The 22536-nt window shown below is 41.5% G+C and overlaps 1 protein-coding gene across 2 annotated transcripts; it reads right to left on the bottom strand.

Moving 5' to 3' along the window:
* Window positions 1–1129: 1129 nt before the first annotated feature.
* scube2 (signal peptide, CUB domain, EGF-like 2) lies at window positions 1130–21544 on the bottom strand. 2 transcript variants are annotated; one of them, XM_080458189.1, is made up of 23 exons: window positions 21372–21544; window positions 20857–20976; window positions 20369–20494; window positions 19845–19979; window positions 18971–19096; window positions 18738–18854; window positions 17032–17121; window positions 16291–16407; window positions 16089–16211; window positions 15048–15164; window positions 14627–14749; window positions 14224–14340; window positions 13357–13446; window positions 13102–13215; window positions 12261–12428; window positions 11740–11946; window positions 7191–7361; window positions 5227–5394; window positions 3153–3314; window positions 2789–2986; window positions 2337–2489; window positions 2157–2236; window positions 1130–1422 (listed from the first exon to the last, which is right to left on the bottom strand). In XM_080458189.1, exons 1-23 carry the CDS (start codon window positions 21457–21459, stop codon window positions 1276–1278), a joined length of 3057 nt encoding a protein of 1018 aa, XP_080314315.1. In that variant the 5' UTR covers window positions 21460–21544; the 3' UTR covers window positions 1130–1275. The 2 variants fall into 2 exon arrangements, with proteins under 2 accessions (XP_080314315.1, XP_080314316.1); XM_080458190.1 differs by lacking the exons at window positions 12261–12428; window positions 13102–13215; window positions 13357–13446; window positions 14224–14340.
* Between the last annotated feature and the right edge of the window lie 992 nt (window positions 21545–22536).

A 22536-nucleotide genomic window follows, 5' to 3' on the forward strand; every position in this document is an offset into this window, starting at 1 on the left:
GCAAATCAGAAATCAAGTTTTCTATTTCAATCAAATCTGTAATCAATTGTGTAAAAAGAGAAGGGTCTGTACTCTGCAAAGGATATCTGGTGAAACCCAAAATAATCAGTTTTTATTACCGCTAATACAGTATAATAGCACTACTTTCATTATAATTAAAAATAATATTTCAGTGGTGTAGTTTGGGTTTTATACCGGCAGTCTGTTCCTTGTCATTGGTACAGTGTTTACATGAGATGAATTGGTCATGAAATGTATGTGGTCTATGTGTGAATGCAAATCAAATGTAGCTTGAACAACTGTTTGACACAATATAATCGACAAAATGAACTTTCCTATCTTTATTTACAGCATATTAGATGTACAAAACAATAAAAATATACTTACACGTGTCATCTAAAGAGAGGTGAAAAGCTCAGATCTATTTTACAGGAAGTCTCATTTCTTTTCATGAGAGTTTTACAGAGTGATCACTTTTCTTTGGTCACTAGTTCACAAAACATGTGGATGTATTTTTGTATTTGTTATTTTGCTAAAAGCGGTTTGATCATTGGGTAATATCCACTGTTTTTCATTAAGTCACACATTGACACTAGCAGCAAATATGGCAATGCTATCCTGTCAAGATGTATGTAGTTGCTACAATATATCAGCAATTCACCTAAAACTTTTTACATCATGTACAAAACATTCATCAGAATAATCGCTTTTGAGGCGGGACTACTTCTTTAGCAGTGCTAATGTTCCCAAGATATTTGTGCTTTATTTGTTTCAGACATTTAGCAGTATCTCTGTCAAAAATTCAATTCTACCTGTAAAAGTAGCCTATGTTAAAACTAGATACACACTCTATATACAGTGTTGCTGACATTCAGTATATATATATATATATATATATATATATTTGTTTAGCTACCACATTTGCTTTTTCATCCGGATGCTATCAGCAGAAGTCCAATCATGCCAGCATGTACAGTATTTAGAAATGTTCAAATACACAAGACGAGCACTTCGGGTTTACTTTAGAATCTAACAGCACGTTAAAAGTCATTGCTAATGACAAAAAATACCAACAAAAGGAAGATTTTGCCGATTTTTCTCTCAGATGTTTGTGCAGATTTTTTTTTTTGCTCTGTACACTTTAAAGCTCCAGATAAACAACCCCTTGCTTGACTCGTCCTCTTTCCACTCAGACTCATGTTTCATAGAGGATGTGGTCCATTCCTGTGTGGAACTCTGTGAGGAAAACAGCTGATGACAGGACAGCGTTGCTTCCTAAGGACGAAGGAATCTCAGGACTTTGGAGCGGAGGAAGCGGATGAAGGATTTGGGGAACATTTCTCTTGATTCTTGTGCTGTGTAGTTAAAGAAGTTCTGCGGGTGAGCCAGCACGTCGAACAATGCCTTCATCAGCTTCTTGTCCTGATGAGAAAAACAACCATTCGTGACGAAAACTGTGCAAATCTGTTTTTCCATACATATCCAAGAGAAGGCGCTATAACAGAAATGCCTCCAAATGAAGGATTGACAGTAGTTTCCTTAGAAAAAGAACATTTTAGTAACATTGTTGAGACTAAAGCACTGGCTGTATTATCAAAAGACTTTTTTTGTTGTTGTTTGCTACTGGCATAGTTTTATGATTTAAATACTTTTATTGGTCGATGACATAAAAAGCTACCCGTAAGTAAAATCTTATTTGTACAATATAAATGAACACATTTTCTTCTGTCTAAGTTCCATTTATTAAAACATAGAAATCACATTTATACCAGACTACTTCTCACAGGTTGTTTTGGGGGGGATGTTGTGATTTTGATTCACATCCTTACTGAAAATAAACCTCTCGGGCCTCTTTGCGGCTTTTGGTTTAATAAGTGAACAAAATGTTGTGAGGGCTGCACAGTGGTTTAGGGGTTAGTTTCCTCGCACAGTCTAAAAAACATGCATTTTAGAATAATTGTCATCTCTAAATTAATTATAAATGCGTGTGATTGTGTGTCTTTCTGTGACAGTCCTGTGATCTTCTGATGCCCCGACCAATGTGTACCCTGCCTTTGCTTATGGTCAAGCCGGTTCGGCTCCAGTGCCGTAGAACTGTGAGTGGGATTAAGCAGTGCAGCAAAGAGATGGATGAGATTGTTATAAAATACAATCACCTTGAGAATTTCCTGATGATTCTCTGAAGCGTATAATCTTCCATCCCTGACAATGTCTTCTATCAGTTCTTGGTAGTCCTCTGAAATAAACAAAATCCATCAGCAACTCATCACTGTGAAACAACGAAGGACTTAAAATCAAATCTATACAAAAAAAACAAACATGGTGCTTCTTCTCACCATCGTACGTCACATAAGGAACCTGAAAGCCTTTCCCACTATTTCCCTCGTTGGATCTGAACTGTATCCAAAGTCTCTTGGAGCGGGAGGTGAAAGCGATGGGACGTTCGTACGTCTGACACGTCTCGTAGGTCGTCACAGAGTTGGGGAGGGCTGGAGATCACAGGAGAACTTTTATAATCAAACTCCCAAATGTAATGCAATCGTTTGAAATAAGATTATGAAACATGACGGCCCTCCATGGTAAAATTGACATGAGCTACAGATTTTCTTCTTTGTACTTTGAAATGTAGTTAAACTGATTCTGCTTTTTACAGGTTTGTTCCTATAGTTTCTGACATTATGTTGTATTCTTTCCCTTTAACATAATTCACCTTAACATGGCAAATAATGGTTATCCTGAATGACAGATGGAAATGTGGGATTTTTACAGACAGACACTCAAAACTCACAGCTTTTTCTCATCACTAGGTAGTCTCCACATTCATCCTCAATAGGCAGGTAGATTTCAGGTACGACAATAAGGATCCTGCGTTTAGGTGGTGGGTTGATGGTCCAGGTGCACTCGATGTTGGCTGGATAGTTTCCCGGGTAGTTGGGGGACTCGATGTAACCAGTAAAGTCTCCCAGTTCTCCTCCACACTGCCGGTCTGTGATGGGACACACCTCATCATTAGAAAAGGTGTTTTTTTTCTTTTTTGTTGTTGTTGGTTTTTTTTAATCTTTCAGCTAAGAGAGATATCTGGAAACCCCTGGGGTATTTCAAAACATTCTACGGGTACATGTTTTACACTTTGCACATTCATGCACACATACTTTTGCACTGCATTTTGCTGGTGGAGCCGTCAAAGTCCGTGGTGGTGTTTCCAGGACAGGTCACACAATAGTTCTGGCCAAACTCCATTTGGTACGTGCCCATGGGACAACGGATGCAGCGGTGAGTGCTGGTGTTGTAGAAATGTCCCGGTGAACACTGGACTGCAGGAGCAAGAGACGGCGTCAAGCTTGAAATCAATTTTTTTCAATGATGGATATTACAGAGGAGACTGGACCCTTTTTTTCTTTTTCTCCCCAACTAAGAAACTTAGACTCATTCCCCCATTTCAAATCACTACTCACAACATCTGTTCCAAACTGCCTATTCGATCTGATGTCAATTGCCCTGCATCTTGTGATGTTTGTATTGTTTGTAATGCACTATTGCAAATGTATGATTGTACGGTGTCCTTTAATGCCGGGATAGGCACCTTCAAATAAAAATTATTATTATTATTATTATTATTAAAACAGATCATCGTTTCCCTAATACAGAATTCTGAAAGCCCCCGAAAATTATTTATTGAGAATTTTTTGGAATATATGGTACTCTGCAACAACAAATGGGTTTTCTGCATTTGAACTCGTCACATAAAAGATTTCATGCTTTCACTTAAAAATCTGGATTCTTATTCTGAGTCAAGTTTTTGCGAGAAGCATTTAAAACACCCATAAAAATACAAGGAATCAAACAACATGTCATGTTGTTCCTCTAGAATAATGTTATATATATCTTCCATCCAAATATGCAAATATAAACATGATAAATAAGTGATAAAACGCCACAGAACAAAATGCAGCCCAGGTCACTGGTGTTATGTTGAGTTCTGTCTGACTGTGGAGAACGATATCGCCTGGCAGAGAAGCAAGCAGTGGAGTGATTGTGTTTAAAAATAATACCAAGTTTAATGGCTGATTAGATGTATTCCGAAGATCTTAATAAAGGGTTTGCACCATCATTGGACCTTAGTGTGTCTGTAGTTAGTGAAAATGAGGGAGTGCATTTTTCGACAGGCACCTTTTTGAATTGCTTTGCTCAGGGAAGGGCGTTAGATGAATGACATTTACTCTGATAACAGAGGCAGATAAAAGCAGAAGGAAAGTGTGAGTAAAATACTGTCATTGTAAAGTGTCTGGGCTCACATAAAGTAGAGGGTGTGTTCTTTTCGGCAGGTGTTTGAGGTAAAAAGATAACCCTGATAAACACAGATACTTCCAGAATAAAATCAGATTGCACAAATGCTTTGTTTTAGTCCTACTGAATTCACCAGTGGAGAATGGATGCATGGATAGTGCACCAAGAGGTTAGATTAACCCCAAACTGCTCACTAAGTGTACCTGGTGTAAAACTTGTACCAAATCAAACATGTGAACCTCTAAAAATGCACTCACTAAATGGGATGCACCGTGTCATGCATCGGTAGCAGAAAGCATATGTTAAGAACAGAGTTGTGCTTTGGAGGCCTTAATATAGAGACCTTATATGTTCCCCCCTGTGCATGCATACATTTTCTCCAGGTACTCAAGTTTCCCCCCCCAAAAAAGCTAATTGGTGATTGTAAATTATAAATATTATGTACTATTATAAATTAGAAATTGGGTGTGAAAGCCTGTCTTGGTTTGCCCTGTGATGGACTGTTGACCTCTCCAGGGTATGGCCATATAGAAGATGGATGGATGAAAATAGGTAAATATGATATCATAATTTAGATCTCTATGTTCCTATGAGCGCATTACTGTGAAGGGAATTCAAGTCTAGGCAGTTGGACAGAACTCAGATTAACATCAGCAGAGAAGCACCGCTGGAGAAAAGCAAAGAAAGACATTAAAGGCCATCCAGAAACTGCAGAGGGCAGCAGAGATCATATTCAGACGACAATTAAATGATATTCATTCAAGGGAGAGTTAAAATCTCAACTCTCAGAGGTTAAAATGTTCTATTAAGTGTGATACTTTTTTCTACACAAATACTCAGCTACAAAATAAAAATCTAAACATTTGATCTATAGTGAAGTTAAGCTACAATAAAGTCATCAGGTTTTAACTCAGCAACAGGAGTAGCAGCGTTCCCCACCTTTGGTCTCACACTCCTGAAAAGAAACAGCCCCAATGTGCTTGGTGACCAGGTTTCCTCCGCAGGTGAAGCAGGAGGTGCGTCCCACTTCTTGCTGATACGTCCCCAGAGGACAGAACAGGCAGGGGACGAAGCCGTCACGAGAGTACTGACCCGGCGAACACTGACCTGAGCACACACGGACATTTGGTCGCGTCAGACTGCGAGCTGTTGTTAAAAACAGCAAGAACTTTAAAGCTAAAGCAGTTGGTTCAATTCAATGTCAAGTTTGTTGATTGTCTCTCACATACGATAAAAGAATATTCTCTCCTTGTATTGAGATAAGCATCTCGGCAAAGCTTGAGGAAATGTTAATGGGAAACATATCATGTTTTATCTCCCGCTGTCACACAGTGTAACTCCCGGAAAACTACTACAAACTGGGTGCCAGTAGAAATCTGCTCTTCATGTTTAGTCTGTCAGAGGAGATGGGATCAGGGATTTGACCACAAAGTGACTCCGATAGCAGTAGCGATAGGAGAAGAAAACATGGTGGCTCCTTCAGCTTTCCTTCAGGACTGTAAACGGCCAAGTTTGCTTCGGAGAATTCAAACAAATCTCCAACATCTGAGCTCAAGCTTCTTTACGCTTACACAAAGCAGAACATCTGCCAGGGACCGATCATTATCAAGGCACCATTGCTTCCTGTGTGACTCATATTCACAATGTATTTACATTTTCTGACTGACTGAGACTTTATTGCTTTCTCTGGTTTCCATTTATTTATTGCAGGCTTTGCATGATATATCCATCTGGAAATATAATGAAAACCATTTCCATATTTTCCTTTCCTCCTTCAGAAGAAATTTTTTTATGAAACAAAGTCGGCAAACAGCAGTTGATGCGATTAGCACAAAAGACCGAAGAACGGTTTATGAAGGTATTGGTCCTATTTGTACTTCCTACTGCTATGATTATGGACTGAAACATTGAAAAACCAGTGCGTGAAATAAACCTCAGCTTACAATAAGGTACAGGTACAAGAGCAATCTCAAGTAGATACAGCAAACAAGAGTGACCCTTTAATGTGCTCTGCACCCCTCATTAAAGTATCTTTTGAAAAAACCTTTAGTTTTTACAGAATTATGACAAAATGCATAAATGACTAAGTCTTTACTTTCAAAGTTTTTTATTCATTTTCATTGCCATTTAAAATGTAGGACTCGAATCATCATATGCGGCCGACAAAGGCGACTAGAGGCCCAATTTCCAAGCCAAGTTCAAGAAAATCAGAAAGTACTATGATAACAGGTGGGAGATTAAAGAAGGTCATTTTAACCCCATTTAAGTATGTTATCAGGTAGTAATCATTTACTGGTAGATGTATTATAGAAGCTATTTCAAAGTGAAAAGTATCTTTGGCAAACAAAATGAGATGTTAAACTTAAACTGGAGATGCTCACTAGTTCCTTTTATTAGATTAGTAACAATAATTTTGAGATATTTAATATATCTTATCAATGGAGGTGTTCATTCATATTTTGGCTCTTTGGTAGTGGAAAGCATTTACAACGATTAAAGTTAACGCGGAAGTTTTGTGCAGCTTTGATCATAAGAGAGTTTTGAATCAAGGCATTAAAATGTGTGGTGATATGAGAATATATTGTAGATGCTGTATGAATCACACTGATAAAGACACATTATCCCTTTTCACAGTACTGTGTGAGACTTTGGGACGACGAGGTAAAGTTTAAATGTTGATTTGATTCTTGTTTCCGTTTATTCACTCTTCGTTAGAAATAAACTAATAATTCCGCGACGCTTGAAAACCTGCTTTTCTTTGCAGCCTTTTTACACCTATTTTCTAACTTTTGCTTGGTGACATATATAACTAAAAGCCTAAATATATTGGCATGATTTTTCTATGAGGTTGACGGGATTATTGTTAGTTTGGATACAACATGGCGGTCAGCGTGACGTCCTACCTCCACACTCCGACATGTTTCGAGCTCCGACCACCTTTGAAACGTCTCTTCCTTCAGGTCCGGGACAGACTTCACAAGACATCTGTCCCTCCTCATCCTGATACGTCCCGGCTGGACAGAGCACACATCGTCCTTGATCGCCATCAAAGTGCGTCCCAACACTGCAGCTCACTGACAGACAAGCAGAGAAAGGCATCACGACAGATATAGCATCCCCGATCAAAGTGCATTAAACACGTTGTTCTGAGATGATCTCAAAATGCATTCATGTTGTTAAAACTCTTACATACATAGCGACTAACATGTGAAGACAAGTTGAGTCAAAGTCATATTGAGATATTGAAAACAAACACTTGAGATGAATCACCTAAAAAAGATTTTTTATTTTTTTTTAAAAACAAACGAAAAAACATCTCGACTTGTAAATGACATCATTTTGACAGAGAGATCTCCCCGTGCAGAAAACAATGTGAAATGAAGACATGACTCCATGGCTACAGCAGTTCACCCCGCGGCTACTCATAATTAAACAGTCGTAACCACAGAGCAGATATGAGCAATAAATTCAGCCACATTGACTGACAAGTCCATTAAAGTAACCCAAACCTCAGCTGCCTCTACAGTATAATCAAAGACAGCCATGTATGCACTTGAAATGGATAAATACAGACAAGTGCCGTCAGGTAATCGCTCATCACCCTGAAAAAGATCAAAAGCTCAAGCTGCACCTGATGAATTTATTCATCTGTTGATAGATTTGACAGTTTTACTACCGTTCAAAGCATCGAGGAGTCGGACACAGTTTAACAGCTGATGCTGGTGGAAGTTAAGCCTCCTGTAGCAGCACAGTACAGTTTTACATACTCCATTAAATTGATAACTACACTAAACTATTAAGTAATATTGATGAACACGTTACGGTCCATGCTTACTTACTAAGCACAAACAAACCTTTATTTCAAACATCCAGTAGCACAAAACAAAATCTGTGTTACAAGGACAGAGGAGGTTTTTTTAAACATGCCAGTCAGGTTGGTATTAGTATCCCTTTTGTTACTTGTCTCTGTTCTTAATGTCTTCTTATTTGTTCTTATCGACTTCATTGCTTAATATTCCTGTGAATATTGAAATATTATGTGTATCATGTGTACTTTAAGAGCTGTGATGTGCTTTAGTCTGAATAAAGATTAGTATATACACAATACTTTGCCTTACTAAAGGAACAGTTATAAAACATGTGCATCTGTAAAATAGCTGAAACATATCGTTTTGTCAGTTAACATAGAAATTTAAAAGTTTTTAATAAAAAGTTTGTGATGACTATACGATCTGCTTTAAGAGATACATAGCATCAAATTTTACGAAACACATTAATATTATGGGATTTCGGATTTTCACGACATATAGGATGGAATTCTAAAAAGGATTGAAATAGTTCTGTCTTATTGTAATGGATTTAAAACAACAGGAAGTGTCACTGCTTGGATTGATATTTGGCAAAAACTAGATTTTCCCCAGTATTACATGTTTTATCTGCAGCTGCATTTTCAACTTCATATTCATAAATGTGTAAATCAGAATCAAACTTTACTGTACCAGATGAAGAAACCATTAGAACAACATAAATACAGAACAACAGGATGAGTTGAGTTTTGGTACTTCATGACACTAAAATAAACAAAATAGTCATAAATACTTATCTGCATATATCCTATCTGACTCGGAGTATAATTCAACATGCATAACCTGTGAGTAACAAATTATACTCTTGAAACCTTGAAAAAAATAAAAAAAAACCCTGGAGATGTGTTCTCTCTGAAACAGCATCTTTCTTCCTCACTGGTAAAAGACGGACTCAACGAGACAAAAAAGCTTCAGTCCTCCCTGCTGCCGCCTCTGTGATCTACATCTGACAGGTCCTAATACTTGATACAACACGGCTGAGAAACTTTTAATGCCCACATAAGCACCTTCAACTCTTTTAAAAGCAATCACAGAGGCAAATCAAAGGGAGCGTTTCCCTCTTATCCCACACAAGTGCGAAGGCTTGATTAAAGGGACCTGAAGCCTCGTTTTGCTTTGGTTTCCTCCCATTCACAGTGATGCCTGTAATTAATTTGGGAATTACTGTGTCTGTCTGATAGTCTTAAGAACTTCACTTGAAAACCGAGGCTGGTCTCACAGAAGAATAAATAAATGAAATCCCTGAGCCTTCGGAGCAAAATGTGCCTCCGTTGTAGCTTTTAAGCTGCCTGTAAAGTAAAGAGTCTCCATCTCTAAAAGCTTGACACAAAAGCTTAAACGTAGATCAATTATACGTGGCTCTGCAAATTGTTAAGATTTTCCCCTCAAGAAAGAAAATGTAATTCTATCGAGAGCAGTTCATTTTTTGAAGCCCATTGTTTATTCTGAAAAACCATGAGGAGCCATCATTGCATTGTCCTCTAACAGCTTTTATTTGACAGAGGGAAGCAGTGAGGGAAGGGAGCGAGTGAGAGTGAAAGAGGAAAAAAAAACCTCAAGCCTTTCAAATGCAAAGAGCGCTTCTATAGAGTCCTCGAATTGATGGCCCCAAAGAGGTTTAAAAGACCTTTCACCTCTATTCAAGTCCCCAGTTTTTGCCTACTTGATGACATAGGAAAACACTGCGGTATCACAGTGGTAAGGAGCTGAACCCAATAAAAGGGGTCAGGTTTCTGAATCCCCCCATTCTGTATGGCCCAATCACTGCTCGCGCCCATCAAGCAGGGGCCCAAACAGCTGATGCTAATTGATTCCCATGGTGTGGCTGAAGTCAATTCTCTTTAGCAGTTTAGTGGCTGGGGGTCATGCAAAGTGGCCCAAGCTGGGGGGCAGGGGGGACACAGCACTCAAACTGCCAGCTTGAATCAACAGCACTTCCTAAACATCTTCAATGTTAAAACAAATATGCAAACAAGTTGACCACAAACACCTAAACAGTCCTGAATGTGTGGGCAAACACCATTTACAGTATCTATGAATCCTCTTTATCAACTTAGTTCACACTTGCTTGAATTTTTTACATCAAGGTATGTTGTACTGGACTGACATTTAGTTGTGTCTATACTTCAAATTGATAAAACAACTTAAACTATGACTGATTTTAAACTTGTTTTCAAGTTAGTTATCAAGGCCGAAACGTCATTGTGGAATATAGACCGTGTCGACCTTCAGTCACCGAGAGGTACCAGAGGAAAAAATGCCTTAAACAGTGCAAAATATTTTCTTTAATTTAACCAGAGCTGCGTTGACGTTCCTCTGGAGGAGCGAGAGCGAGCCCCAAGTCAAGTTTTCAAAGGAGTGGACAAACTGAAAAGGACTGAACGGCACTCCGAGCTAAGCCAGAGCAAGAGGTGGGGGAGGAGGGGAAAAATATGGCTCCTTTAAAGAGCTGGAGGTTAAGAAGAATGCCTTTCAGACCCCCCTCTCCTCTCCCAAATTACATGTCTACACCCCTGCCATGGCCAATAGACTGCTTAATGTTGACCTGAAAGCATGGTGGGGGTGTTAAAGGATCGAGACACTTCAGACCTGCCGTACTTAAAGATAGAAATGTCAAATAGGTGCAGTTATGGCTTGACTCAGGTTGGCACAGATGCTAATGAATCTTAATGATGAGCCCAAAACACGTCACCGCCTATAAAACAAACTTGGGATCTTCTCCCAACAAAAATAACCTTGAGGAACAACAGAGAATCTCTTATTCTAGGGCACGTTTTAGTGTCCAGTTGAAGGGCAAAGGCTTTGAACAAGTCTTATTTCTGCAGATGTGGGGGTGGAGAACTGACTCATCACACTCAGAATATCCTCATGCGTGTAACAAACAAATCGCATGCTGTCTGAATAAATATTTAGACACCTCAAAGGCACTCGTTTTTCCCCCTCTCTGTGATATTAAGATGTCCAGCAAGTAGCAAACTCACTGTGAGGCCTGGAAATAGGGGCAACAGCCAGAAAAAAAAGGGAGAAAAAAAGACACAAGGCAGCTTTAGTCTCTCCACCACTGACAGTGTGCGGTCTTATTTAATGAACATTTTCCCCCCATCACAGGTTGTGTATAAAACTCAAGCGAGAGGCAACGGTTACCAGGAGACCTGCCATCAGCCTGAATGTTACACTCTTATCCCGGGGAGATGCTGGAAGATCTCACAACTTGGAGGCCCAACAACAGACTCTCTGTTCTTCCACGCGAGCCCGCTCTCCCCTCCAACCACCTCATTACAGCATGTCTGCAAACCAAATATGGCACTCATCTGGCCAACACCTGCTCCGAATCCAATCATTAAACCAACTTGTCTAAATATATCTCGCTGGCATGAGCCAATTCGGTTACTTAAAGACGTGACTATGAGCCTACTGTGTGTTGAGGGCACACTCATTGCTGCCTACTGCATTCAACACAAAGAGGCAGGGATCATGAAAAAAAAAAACATCCAGTGTTTCCAGTACATGCTACATCTGACTGACCTGTGTTTGTCCCAATCTCTATCCTGGCTTCTGTGATCAGTAATAAGAACTTGGAACTCACCGCACTTCCTTCCGACCAGCACCTGTCCTGCCACGCAGTGTCCTGGCAGTTCTGCAGGCTGTCCCAGACTCTTGGAGAGCTCGTAGTCCGCCCCGGCAAAGTGGAGGTGGAACTGTTCCCGGTTGATGGACTTCCTCAGGGTCCTGATGGTCTTGCGAAGCCTTTTCTCTGAACGCCGGCGCACACAGTTCAGGTCACAGCTCTCTGCTGAAAGAAGCACTTTATACTGCAACTGTTTCCAGGTGTTTATCCTACACATCTTTAGAAAACCGTGGTCTCATGCCTGGATTACCACATGCTTACCTCACAGAAAAGAAAACACCCCCACGTTACACCACAGGGGTTTATAAGTGAAAAAAAATAAAAAATAAACAAACACCTTGAACTTCTCAAATGCAAGGTCCCACCACCAAGAGCCACATCAAAACAGGAGATACTTTAACAGGTATGTTTGTTTAGTGACAGACAGAATAAGAAGCAAAGGTCACAGATGGGCAGGCAGAATTCGCAGAGAGACCAACCTGTTACCTCCTCTAGGTTCACATCCAGCTCAAACTCAGCCGTGATGGAGGAGCCGTCCTCCTCGCCGGCTTTCCTACCATGGCGGCTGCGTGTTCGCTGTCCAGACGACGTGCAGTGGAGGCTCACGTAGCTGAACTGGACATTTTCAGTGAAGGGAAACCTGCTATCTGTGAACATGGGAGACAACCAACCCCCCCACCCCCCCATGACCACACCAGCAGACACACAAATACAACATAAACAAAATTACACAATTGTTAAAAGAAAATCACAGAAACACCAAATACACAAGAAAATTTCATTTAAAGAAAATCCTAGCTGTATTATATATTATCATCATGTAGACTAAACGGCTGGAGAGAGAAAAAGAAGGATGGCATGTCACTCAGATGATGTTCTTTATTAGAAACAATTATGTTCCCTTTCAGCGGGTGTGAGGGATGTAAAAGACCATGCCGAACCCCTTTGGAGAAGCAAAATAATCCTACAATCAGAAAGCCCTTTGATTGATGGCTAGGTCAGCCCCAGCTGAAAGGCACGCTATGGCTAATTACATCCTCCCCTGTCACCGCCAGACAAAGCGCTGCGCCCAGACACTCAAAACCACATCACTTTCCCCACAAATTTCTTTCACATTTGCCCTCGGTTTTCTGTTTTTTTTTTTGAAGCAGCTTTCAGGTTTTCTTTATCTTCTCTAGGTGCTAGGAGTCCCTGGTAAACCCAAATAGTTGTTTTTTTCCCCCTAACCAGTGACATGAAGAAGCTAATTTTCATATATGTCTGTTTGTAATCCAAGTATTTTGAGGCACTGTTAGGCTTCCTGTGCGGCTGCTCCTGTACCTGAGTGTGCCGAGTTTAGGCTCTCCACAAATTTCTCCTGACTCCGCTTTAAGTTGCATTTGGCAGTGCCGGATCTAAAGGTGGCTGTGGTCTTAATGCGTGCCACTTCCGGACCTGCGGGACAGAAGAACAGAAAATCCTGTCATTTTCATCCGCTTATGAATCAGTCAAACCAAAGGAAAACAGGAGTTGTCTCTACGTTACTGTTCTGTGTGGCAGGGCGGAAAGATAAATCTCTTGAAGTTGGGTACTTGCCTAAGCAGTACAAGCCACTGTTGTTCTTTTGTGCGTCAGCCAAGCAGGGCAGAGGCATTCCACAGGTCACCGTGTAGGAATCCTCCGTCCCTGAAAACACACAAGAGGCCATGACACACAGACCAACGCTGACAAAAGTGAAGGCCACAAAAGCCAAGTTAGAGAGCAAACAGGAAGCGTGTAGGAACATGAGGAATCGCTCTGTGGACCCATGTTGACAAACGTTCTCACAACAATTCTCTGGCTAACTGAGTAGCTGTGTTTCAGCCGCCCACCTGATTGTACTGAAAGCTTTTGAAAAAAACATAATGTGAATCCAAACTTAATCTCGGGATCTCTGTTTGCAATAGTGACTACACACGGAATCCTACATGTTTGTTGTCCACAAAGTATAACAAAGTCCAGAAACCAAAAAAAGTTTTCAATTTCCAACAGTGATCAATGCAACGTGGGTATTCCTGCCAAACTGCTATGGATGAGTGAACACAAACTTAGACGGCCTTAGAGCCGTCGCTTTACTTCTTCACTTTAAACCAGCAAGCAGCTCTTGTTGTGGCACAAAACCCTATTTCTGTTTAGCAAAGAAAATGCAAATCAGTCACTGAAGGTTGAAGTTCTAAGCGGATGTTAGGTGTATACCAAAGATCAAGGTTGATCGGACGTTGAAAAGACAAATAAAGTGAGCAGAAAAAAATAAAATCTGTTAGATCTGTAATTGTGTGGATGAGCAAAGTCACACGATGACTTTACTAATTTACAATCTAGAATGCAATTTGTTGAACTATCAACACAAAATATTTATACAACATTCATCTGCAGGAGAGTTTGAGAGAAGTGTGGATGAACTTCAGGTGGGATGCCACTCACCACTGCTGATGTGAACTTGGGACTGGCATGTCAGAAAGCAGCGGTCGCCTCCCTCCTGCTTACTACAGTTCAAGGTAGGTTTAGAGGGGGGGTTTGTTGGTGGTAAACCCTCAGCCTCTAGATAGAAACCACAATAAAACTCAAAGGTAAAGAAGGACATGTTTAAAAGAGATGCACATCAGAAAGAGGCACAGGACGCCCCCAAAGCCCACAGCAGTGTGGCAAAACAAGTGACGGCGGATTAAAGAGAAAAAGAGAATAATTCAAAGTATCTCCTGTTTTTGTCCCCAAAAGTGTCATAAAAAAAAAAAAGAAATTATAAAAAAATCTCACACTATTCCCCAGACAGTGCAGCTACAGTGTTAACTAGATGTGCTTTATACACATGGAGGCACCAACTTACCAATGCAGTCTTTTTTGTTCCAGTGTAGCTTAAAGCCAGGACGGCAAAAGCACTCAAATCCACCCATGGTGTTCTCACAACCCTGCTCACAGCCGCCATTGTTCACACTGCACTCATTTATATCTGGGATGAAAAGGGAAAATCATTATTATAATTACAGGGTCCACTGTGCAACACTTCAGTGAGCGAGAACTCGCATTTGTGTGTGTGTGTGTGTGTGTGTGTGTGTGTGTGTGTGTGTGTGTGTGTGTGTGTGTGTGTGTGTGTGTGTGTGTGTGTGTGTGTGTGTGTGTGTGTGTGTGTGTGTGTGTGCGCGTACGTGTGTGTGCGTGTGTTTCTTTTTCAGAATAACACACCTGTAAAATGAGTGCTTGTGTGTTACGCTCAACTTCTTATGTGTAGCCCCCTCCGCCTGACTCACCTCCGCAGTGGGCCAGTCCGTACATGGTATAGCCTTTGTTGCACAGACATTGAAAACCACCAGGGGAGTTCACACACGTGTGATCACATGTGCGCTCAAAAAAACATTCATCTATATCTGTAATCAAAATCAAGACAGATGACATAATAGCAGGGCAGTGAGTGGCAATCTGCATCAGCAGGAATTTCCCACACACACACAAAAAGTAAAAGACACAGAGTTTTCCCTTTTTGTGAACTGTACACATGCACTATGGTCCAAAAGAGTAATACATTGGCTTTTGATTGCATTGGTTCATTGAAGACGCATGAAAATATTTGTTGTTGAAACACTGATCACAAAGAAAAATACAGAAAAACTTTTTAAGCAAACACACATATAATCTCATTGGCAAAATAAAAACAGTTACGTATTTATGTGCTCTTACAATGAAGCCGTGAAAAATGACCATGGATTTAATAGACGCTATACATCAGGGGTGTCACACGTAGGGCCTGCAGGCTAAAGGTGTTGCACTAGAAGGTTTAACCCAGCCAATGGGACCACCTTGCAAAGTGAAATAATAATAAGAACAAGAATATTGATTTTCCAATTAAGAGCTGTTTTCCATTTATTTAGTGTGATCACACTGTTTCAGTTGAAAAACAATCAAGATATCACTGAAAACAAGCTTCCTTATTGTTACTGAGGCAGCGTTACCATTACATCCAATTAAATACAATTTCACAATCATTTGCCAGAGAGAAAGACTTCTGGTGGGCAAGATTTACAGTAGTTTAGATTTCCTTAAAAAAGAACAAAATAGGATTTTAGTTGTATTTCTGAATGCAAATAGACAAGAGATGAAAAAAAGCAAATAAAAAAGCAGTATTATTGAAGTTGCACTTATTAAAAATGACTTTCCTCTTTCCTGTATGCTCCTTGTCCAGCCACTTCGAGATTAAATGAGGCTGCTATAAATGCTCGAGTTTGTTGATTTCTGCCTTAATCACACCCAACGTCTCAAGACTTTAATGAAAAAGATTCGGGAGACATTTCTACCTTGACATGAGCGTTCGTCGGTCAGCAGCTTGAAGCCTTTCCTGCAGTTGCACTCAAAGCTGCCGATGGTGTTCCTGCAGGAGTGCTCGCAGCCGCCGTTGTGAAGCTCACACTCGTCGATATCTGTGGCGAAACACACAAATTACCCGACACAACTCTCAGCAAAAGTTGACTTTTCAGGCACATCTCGCCTTTGTCTGACCTTTGCACGTTTTTCCATCCGGCTGCAGCGTGAAGCCGACGGGGCAGGTGCAGCGCACGCCTGTGGATGTGTCTTTGCAGGTGCAGTCGCAGCCCCCATTGTTCACCGCGCAGGTCTCTGAAATGACAAAACGCCATGTCAACATTTGTGAACGACTCTGCTTTTCAGGAAAACAAACAAAAATAAATAAAAAAATGCTGTGATCTTTCTGTGTGTCAAATACATGGAGGTCAATAAAACACACCTTGACTTGTCCACATTGTGCTTTCGGTCTTTTAATGCATTAAAAAAAAAAAAAGAAGAAGATTTTCTTTCTTTTGAATTTTTTTTGGGTGGAATCACAGTTAAAGCACATGTTAACATCTCGGCCGACAATAACAACACACACTCGTTACAGGAAAAGGACACGGGCCTGATGCTTTACATGTAAGCAATGACCCAGATTCACCTTCACACACTCACTTTACGAGGAAAGATTCACACGCTTCCTTTCCCAAATGGAAGCAAAATGTGAAATGTACCACACTGTCACAAATGCGTATATTTCAGGCGGGAATTTGGGTGCGGGGAAGAGAGCGTGTGGCTATTTCACAGCTTGCTCAAAAGTCTGAGGAATGTATCGGTTTTACTAAACATCGGCTTGTCTCTGCCGTTTGACACTCCGGAGTGGCTCCTCGCGGCTCAACATGTCACGTAAATACAAACCCAAGCTGTTAAGATTGTGAGCGGCGTCATTTTTACCCATTAGCAGTCTCCGTTTGACCCGTTTGTCCACCTCTGTAAAAGACGTGGCATTGTGGTCGGAGGCGTCGGCGGTGGCTTCGTCTCGCTCTAAGAACACAGAAGTTAAAAAAAAAAGAAAAGAAAAAGAAAATACAGCTTGAACGCAATATTTGACTCCTTTCGATAAACAACACAGGCACGCCGACCTCGGTGTTGACTCCAGCTCAGGCTGTTTGCAGCATCCTTCAGAAACCAGATGTGTTTTTAAACTTGAGATATTCCGCGTGTAGTGGCTTGGTGTGACTTTCGACAACAAGCAGATCAGTAAAGCGAATCTGCCGACAACATCGCAGTTACTGTCTTCGCCTGGACCTCACACACGCTGCTGCTGCTGCTGGAGAGAGAGATATTACCCACTATCTGATAGCTGATCTTTATCTGCCGAAGCCATTGCTTTTGGAAAAGAATGCACCCCACCGAGCAGGAGGAGGACTGATAGAAAGAGATACTTCACTCATTCATCAAAATATCTCAGGCATTACTGAAGGAAGTCTAAAGCGTTATACCGTAAGTTGCTCCCTGAATGGAAGAGGAAGTTTTAGTTTTAATCCCAAGCGTCTGCAGGACATCACGTACATGTTCGAATGTCTTTCAGCATGAACTTTCATCCAATCGTCTTTCTTTCTCTCTTTATCCAGACTCAGGCCGCCCGGGGTTTGAACTTATCCCAGTCAGCACAGAGTGAGACGGACGATGCAACGTCAACAGATCGTAAGTTCATCACGTCGCATGATGTTCATTCTGGGCTGCTGATTTTCACAAGTGTACCATCCCTATAACGCAGGGGACTTGGAGCTCCCGCCACACATTGCTCACTCCAATGCTCACGCCGCATGTTTTCTTTCATATCAAGAAGCCATATTTTCTATTCTTTTGAATTCTTTTGAATTCCTTTGTCTGGTTTTTGCATTTTAAGATGTTACTGTTTACACATGTTCAGATCACTCAATAAAAAGTTAAACCTTTTCTTGTGCTGAAACCTCCAATTCACCACGATATGGCAGTGTTGTAAAAGATAAAAAACAGATTGATCTGAAATTTAAAATTCAGTTTTTATATGTAGTTTACAACAGTTATGCTGTTGCGCCCATGGTGCATCATTTTGGTTTGTCCCTATCATCCTTACAACAAATATGGTGACACTTTGAAAAGCACTGAGATAATCTTCTAGATTTCATGCATAGCTTGACATGCGTTCCCTTAAATGTTGAGGGGACGTGTTTCCAGGCTGCATGATGGTTTAGAGGTTGTTGCTCTCGCCTCGCTGCATGAACATCAGATGATTGATTCCCGGAGTGTGCGTGTTCTCCCTGTGCATGTGTGGATTTTCTCCGGGTTTACGGGTTTCATCTCACCAATGAGGCTTAAAGGTCACTAGTGTGCCTGCAGGTGTAAATGTGACTGTCTCTCTCTCTGTGTTTGCCCTGTGATGACCTGGTGTGCTGTCCTCTGTGTCCACTGTGTTACAGAACATGGGTGGATGGATGTTTGCCATCTTCAGAATTTGCACCTGTTCCCTAGTGATGTGTGAGTTTGCGATGACTGAGCTCCTGAACGCTCGTCTGTGTTAAAAGTTTAATTCATCGGCTTCTAAAGAGGGAGACGATCAAAGATGGATGAAAATGTACCCCTGACTTCCGTGTGGTTGTGCACCGCCTGCTTACCTAAACACGACCTCTTGTCAGGCTGCAGCGTATACCTGACGTGACATCTGCATATGGGGCCGTTCTCCGTGTCCTCACACGTGTGCTGGCAGCCCCCGTTGCCATGGTTACAGGTCACTGCAATGTCAACAACATGTAATCACAGAATAAATAAAGCCTTCCCCATACATGTGGGTTAAAGTATTTGCGTGTCTCAGTAGGTGTGTTGTGGGACGTCTTCTTCATGCACATACAAATGCAGCCCCTCTGGTTCCTCGCCAGCTCAAACCCGGGACGACACTCACAGGCCACGCCCCCTTTGGGTGTCTCTTTGCAGATGTGGGCACAGCCGTGCTCCTTATTCATACAGTTGAGGCCCTCTGGGGACAGAAGGAGGGCGAGAAGGGACACAATGAAACTCTCCTACAGTGACTGAAAAGCACACACACTGAGAGATTAGTCTGGCATCCTCAAAGACGCCGATTGTTCTCATGCCTTACGCAATCCAAAAACATCCACCGCTGTGCTCTTTGCGGCACTTCTACGTGGGAGAATAACATCTATCACCAGGGCTGAAGCTGCTCAAAATGTCCCTCTGTGAGGCAACACTCTTCTACTCCCTATAGCGCGACTGCGTGTCGAGTTGAAAAGTGAAAGCAGATGAAGCCTCCACACAGACAGGTCACAGCTGAGCGGACACTCCGACAGGGTTTAAAAGGCTTGTCAGGATCCAGTGTGGTGAAAAGTACTTGCATATGAGTTGACTTCAGTCAAGAAGACAAAACGAAAGGCGCTGGAGACTAATCTGTGACATAGAGCACAGTGTCGCAGTTATTAACTTCAGTTTGTTCTCGGGGACACCGAGATGCTTTTCCCACAGCGCCGGTGCTGCCGCGGATAAAAGCTCAGCGACGGGAGTCAGCCGGAACCTGTCAGCCCTCATTGTGCCGTCAATCTCTGATGTGAAAGTGATTATGGGAGAATTTGCGACATCTTCTTTTTTCTTTTTCTTTTTTCTTCCATGGCTTCATACAATTAGGACCGACATGCATCGCCGGACACGAGTGACACAAACACAGAACCTCATTTGTTCCTACATTTCAAAGAGTGCACCGACTGTCTACTGACCCACGGAGCGGTGGATGCATGTGTGCTGGTTGTCACTGAGGAAGAAGCCCTCTTTGCAGCGGCACTCGTAGCTGCCCATGGTGTTGACACAAGTGTGCTGGCACCCGCCATTGTTGAACTTGCATTCGTCGACATCTGCAGCACAGAGGATTGACCGTATTAATGAACAGGTTATGACACTCTTGCAAAAATTCTTTTTTTGTTGTTGTTGTTGTTATGTCTACAAATGAGTTTTGAAACATTTTGTATTGATTGAAATTCCTATGTTTATCTCGTCACTGCCAACTGCAGACGCAACTGATGCTTTCTGTGGCGTGAACCAGCGTGAGAAACTTCTCATGCGGCTCACACACACACACACACACACACACACACACACACACACACACACACACACACACACACACACACACACACACACGCACTCACACACACACACACACACACACACGCACTCCTCGGATGATTCAAGCTCTCCGTCTGAGCCACTGAGGGTGAGTCAGTTGTTTGAAAGCTGGTCTTACCTAAACAGTTGTGTCCGTCGTGTGCCAGATTGAAGCCATCATAACAAGTGCAGCGATAATTGCCCGGTATGTTGTTGCACTCATGCACACAACCGCCATTGTAGTCCAAGTCACATTCGTCAATATCTGAGAGGAAAACAAGGTCAACAGCAATGAAAACAGTTTCAGCCTGTTTCAGACACGACTGTAGAAAGCACATGGAACGAGTATATCTAAATAAATATTTTTAAAAAAAGAGCACAAGAATGTATATTTAATTGTGACATTTATGATTCAGCTGGTATAAATCCAGAATTCTCAGACTAGAAAATTGGACCTTTCAGATTGCACGCCATTGTGACACAAATAAATAGAACATTTACTGGGTGACTGAGGCTCTTTGCAGACTTTCTGAATAGATTCAACATGCTACACATATCCAAATGTGTGCTTTGATATCCCCACATTGCTTCCACTCTGACATAGCAACAACAAGTAGACACATTCACCTTCACAGTGCTTTCCGTCTCCTTTAAAGCCTGCTTTACACGTGCACTTGTACGAGCCTTGGGTAGTCTGACAAATAGCATCAATGTGACAGCCATCACTTCCCTCCGCGCATGGATCTGCTGGGATCCACAAGACATTGTGGCCAAAACAATGGAGAGCACGTCAAACGATGAGCGGTTCACTGCGTGTAAGGATACATAGTTTCTAAGAATACACAAGAGAACAATGAAATGACAAGCACGAAAACAAAGTTCCCCGATGAGTGTAATACCCTACAGCAGGTTTTTCTGGGAGAGAGAATCCAAAGAAACCAAACTTGAGAGAGCTTTTACAAATGCGTCTGTAGACGAAACACAGAGTTTTAAAAAAAATTAAAAAATAAATTGCGTTTCCCCTCTAAATAGAAGAATCACCGGTGGGGAAACAACAAGAGCGCACTCCGTGCGTAAAGTAGCACACACACACACACACTTACACACACACACATATTTACACACACACACCACAGTCCCACCTCGAATCTCTGGAAGCGCTGCGCTCTGGCGACTATTTAACAAGAGCAAAAACAAACAAAAGTCCCTCGCAGCCCAAATAGCTCCCATGGTGATATGATCCAAGTTTAGAGATCTTCTCAAAAGGACGCGTACGCACTGGAGTCGTCCGCGAGCGTCCGCCTCATTTTCATTCTGGCCTGTCAATCTGCCTCACAAGGGGCTTTTGAAAAGAGAAAGGAGTGAGTGACTGTGTGCGTCTGAAAGAGAGCGAGAATGAGAGCGTGCGTGCGCGTACACGTGTGAGTGGGAGTTAAAAAAAAAACAAAAAAAAAAACAACGCGCTTTTGAAGCGGAGAGTTGAGGAAAGACGCTCGGCCAATGAGAAGCAGGAAACGGCCGCAGCGTGCGTAAAACATTACCGAACCAGCGCGCAGAATGGAGATTTTATTTTGAAAACAATTACCCAGAAGTTCTTATTCATTTATCAAAACTCAAAGCTACTTTTCTCCAGAACCAGCCTGTCATTCTGCTGGTCCAAACCAGCCATTTAAGCCAGATTGAAACAAACGTTGTCAAACACATTTTAGTTCAGGGGCCCACATGCGGCTCAGTCTCATCTTGAGTGGACTGGACTGGTCAAATAATACGTCTTTTTGTTTGTTGTGAGCAGAGTATGCGTGATGAAAATGTCTATAGATTCACAAAATAAAACCGTTAGGACCAAAAGTTACTGCAATCTCAATATAAATCCATTTTTTTTTCAAAGATACCCTCTTGCTCAGAATAGAATAGAATAGAATAGAATAGAATAGAATATCTCATGTCTAAAATACATGTTTTTACAAACTCACTTTCATGTGAATATTTCAGCTCGGGTTTCAGTGTTATACTGTGTCTATGGTGTGTCTGCTACTCTTAAGAATTTTATGGTTCTATTTTTTTAATTAGTTGTCTTTCATATTTTTTGCAATATTCTTGGTGGTGTTGCTGCCGGACTGGAGCCTCTTACGGGTCGGTTTTGGCCCACAAGCCTTATGTTTGATTCCCCTGGTTTAAATGGACATGATATAAAATCTTTGATTCATCAACACAAAAAAAATCCAGCTGTGCTTGATTGCTTTAGTGAGTATGTAAATAAGAAACTCACAGAATTGAGTTTGACGTAAACACTTTGAACAGCTTTGA

This window comes from Lipophrys pholis (assembly GCF_963383615.2).
Source record: "Lipophrys pholis genome assembly, chromosome: 2".
Lineage (NCBI taxonomy): Eukaryota > Metazoa > Chordata > Actinopteri > Blenniiformes > Blenniidae > Lipophrys > Lipophrys pholis.

What these genes read in the sequence shown, in the direction of transcription:
- scube2 (XM_080458189.1), bottom strand. Translation starts at nt 21,459, where the DNA reads ATGGGAGCTATTTGGGCTGCGAGGGACTTTTGTTTGTTTTTGCTCTTG. An exon ending in CGGACTGGCCCACTGCGGAG is followed by an intron (nt 14,750 to 15,047) that starts GTGAGTCAGGCG and finishes TTTTCATCCCAG; the next exon opens with ATATAAATGAGTGCAGTGTG. An exon ending in AAACATGTCGGAGTGTGGAG is followed by an intron (nt 5,395 to 7,190) that starts GTAGGACGTCAC and finishes GTGTGTGCTCAG; the next exon opens with GTCAGTGTTCGCCGGGTCAG.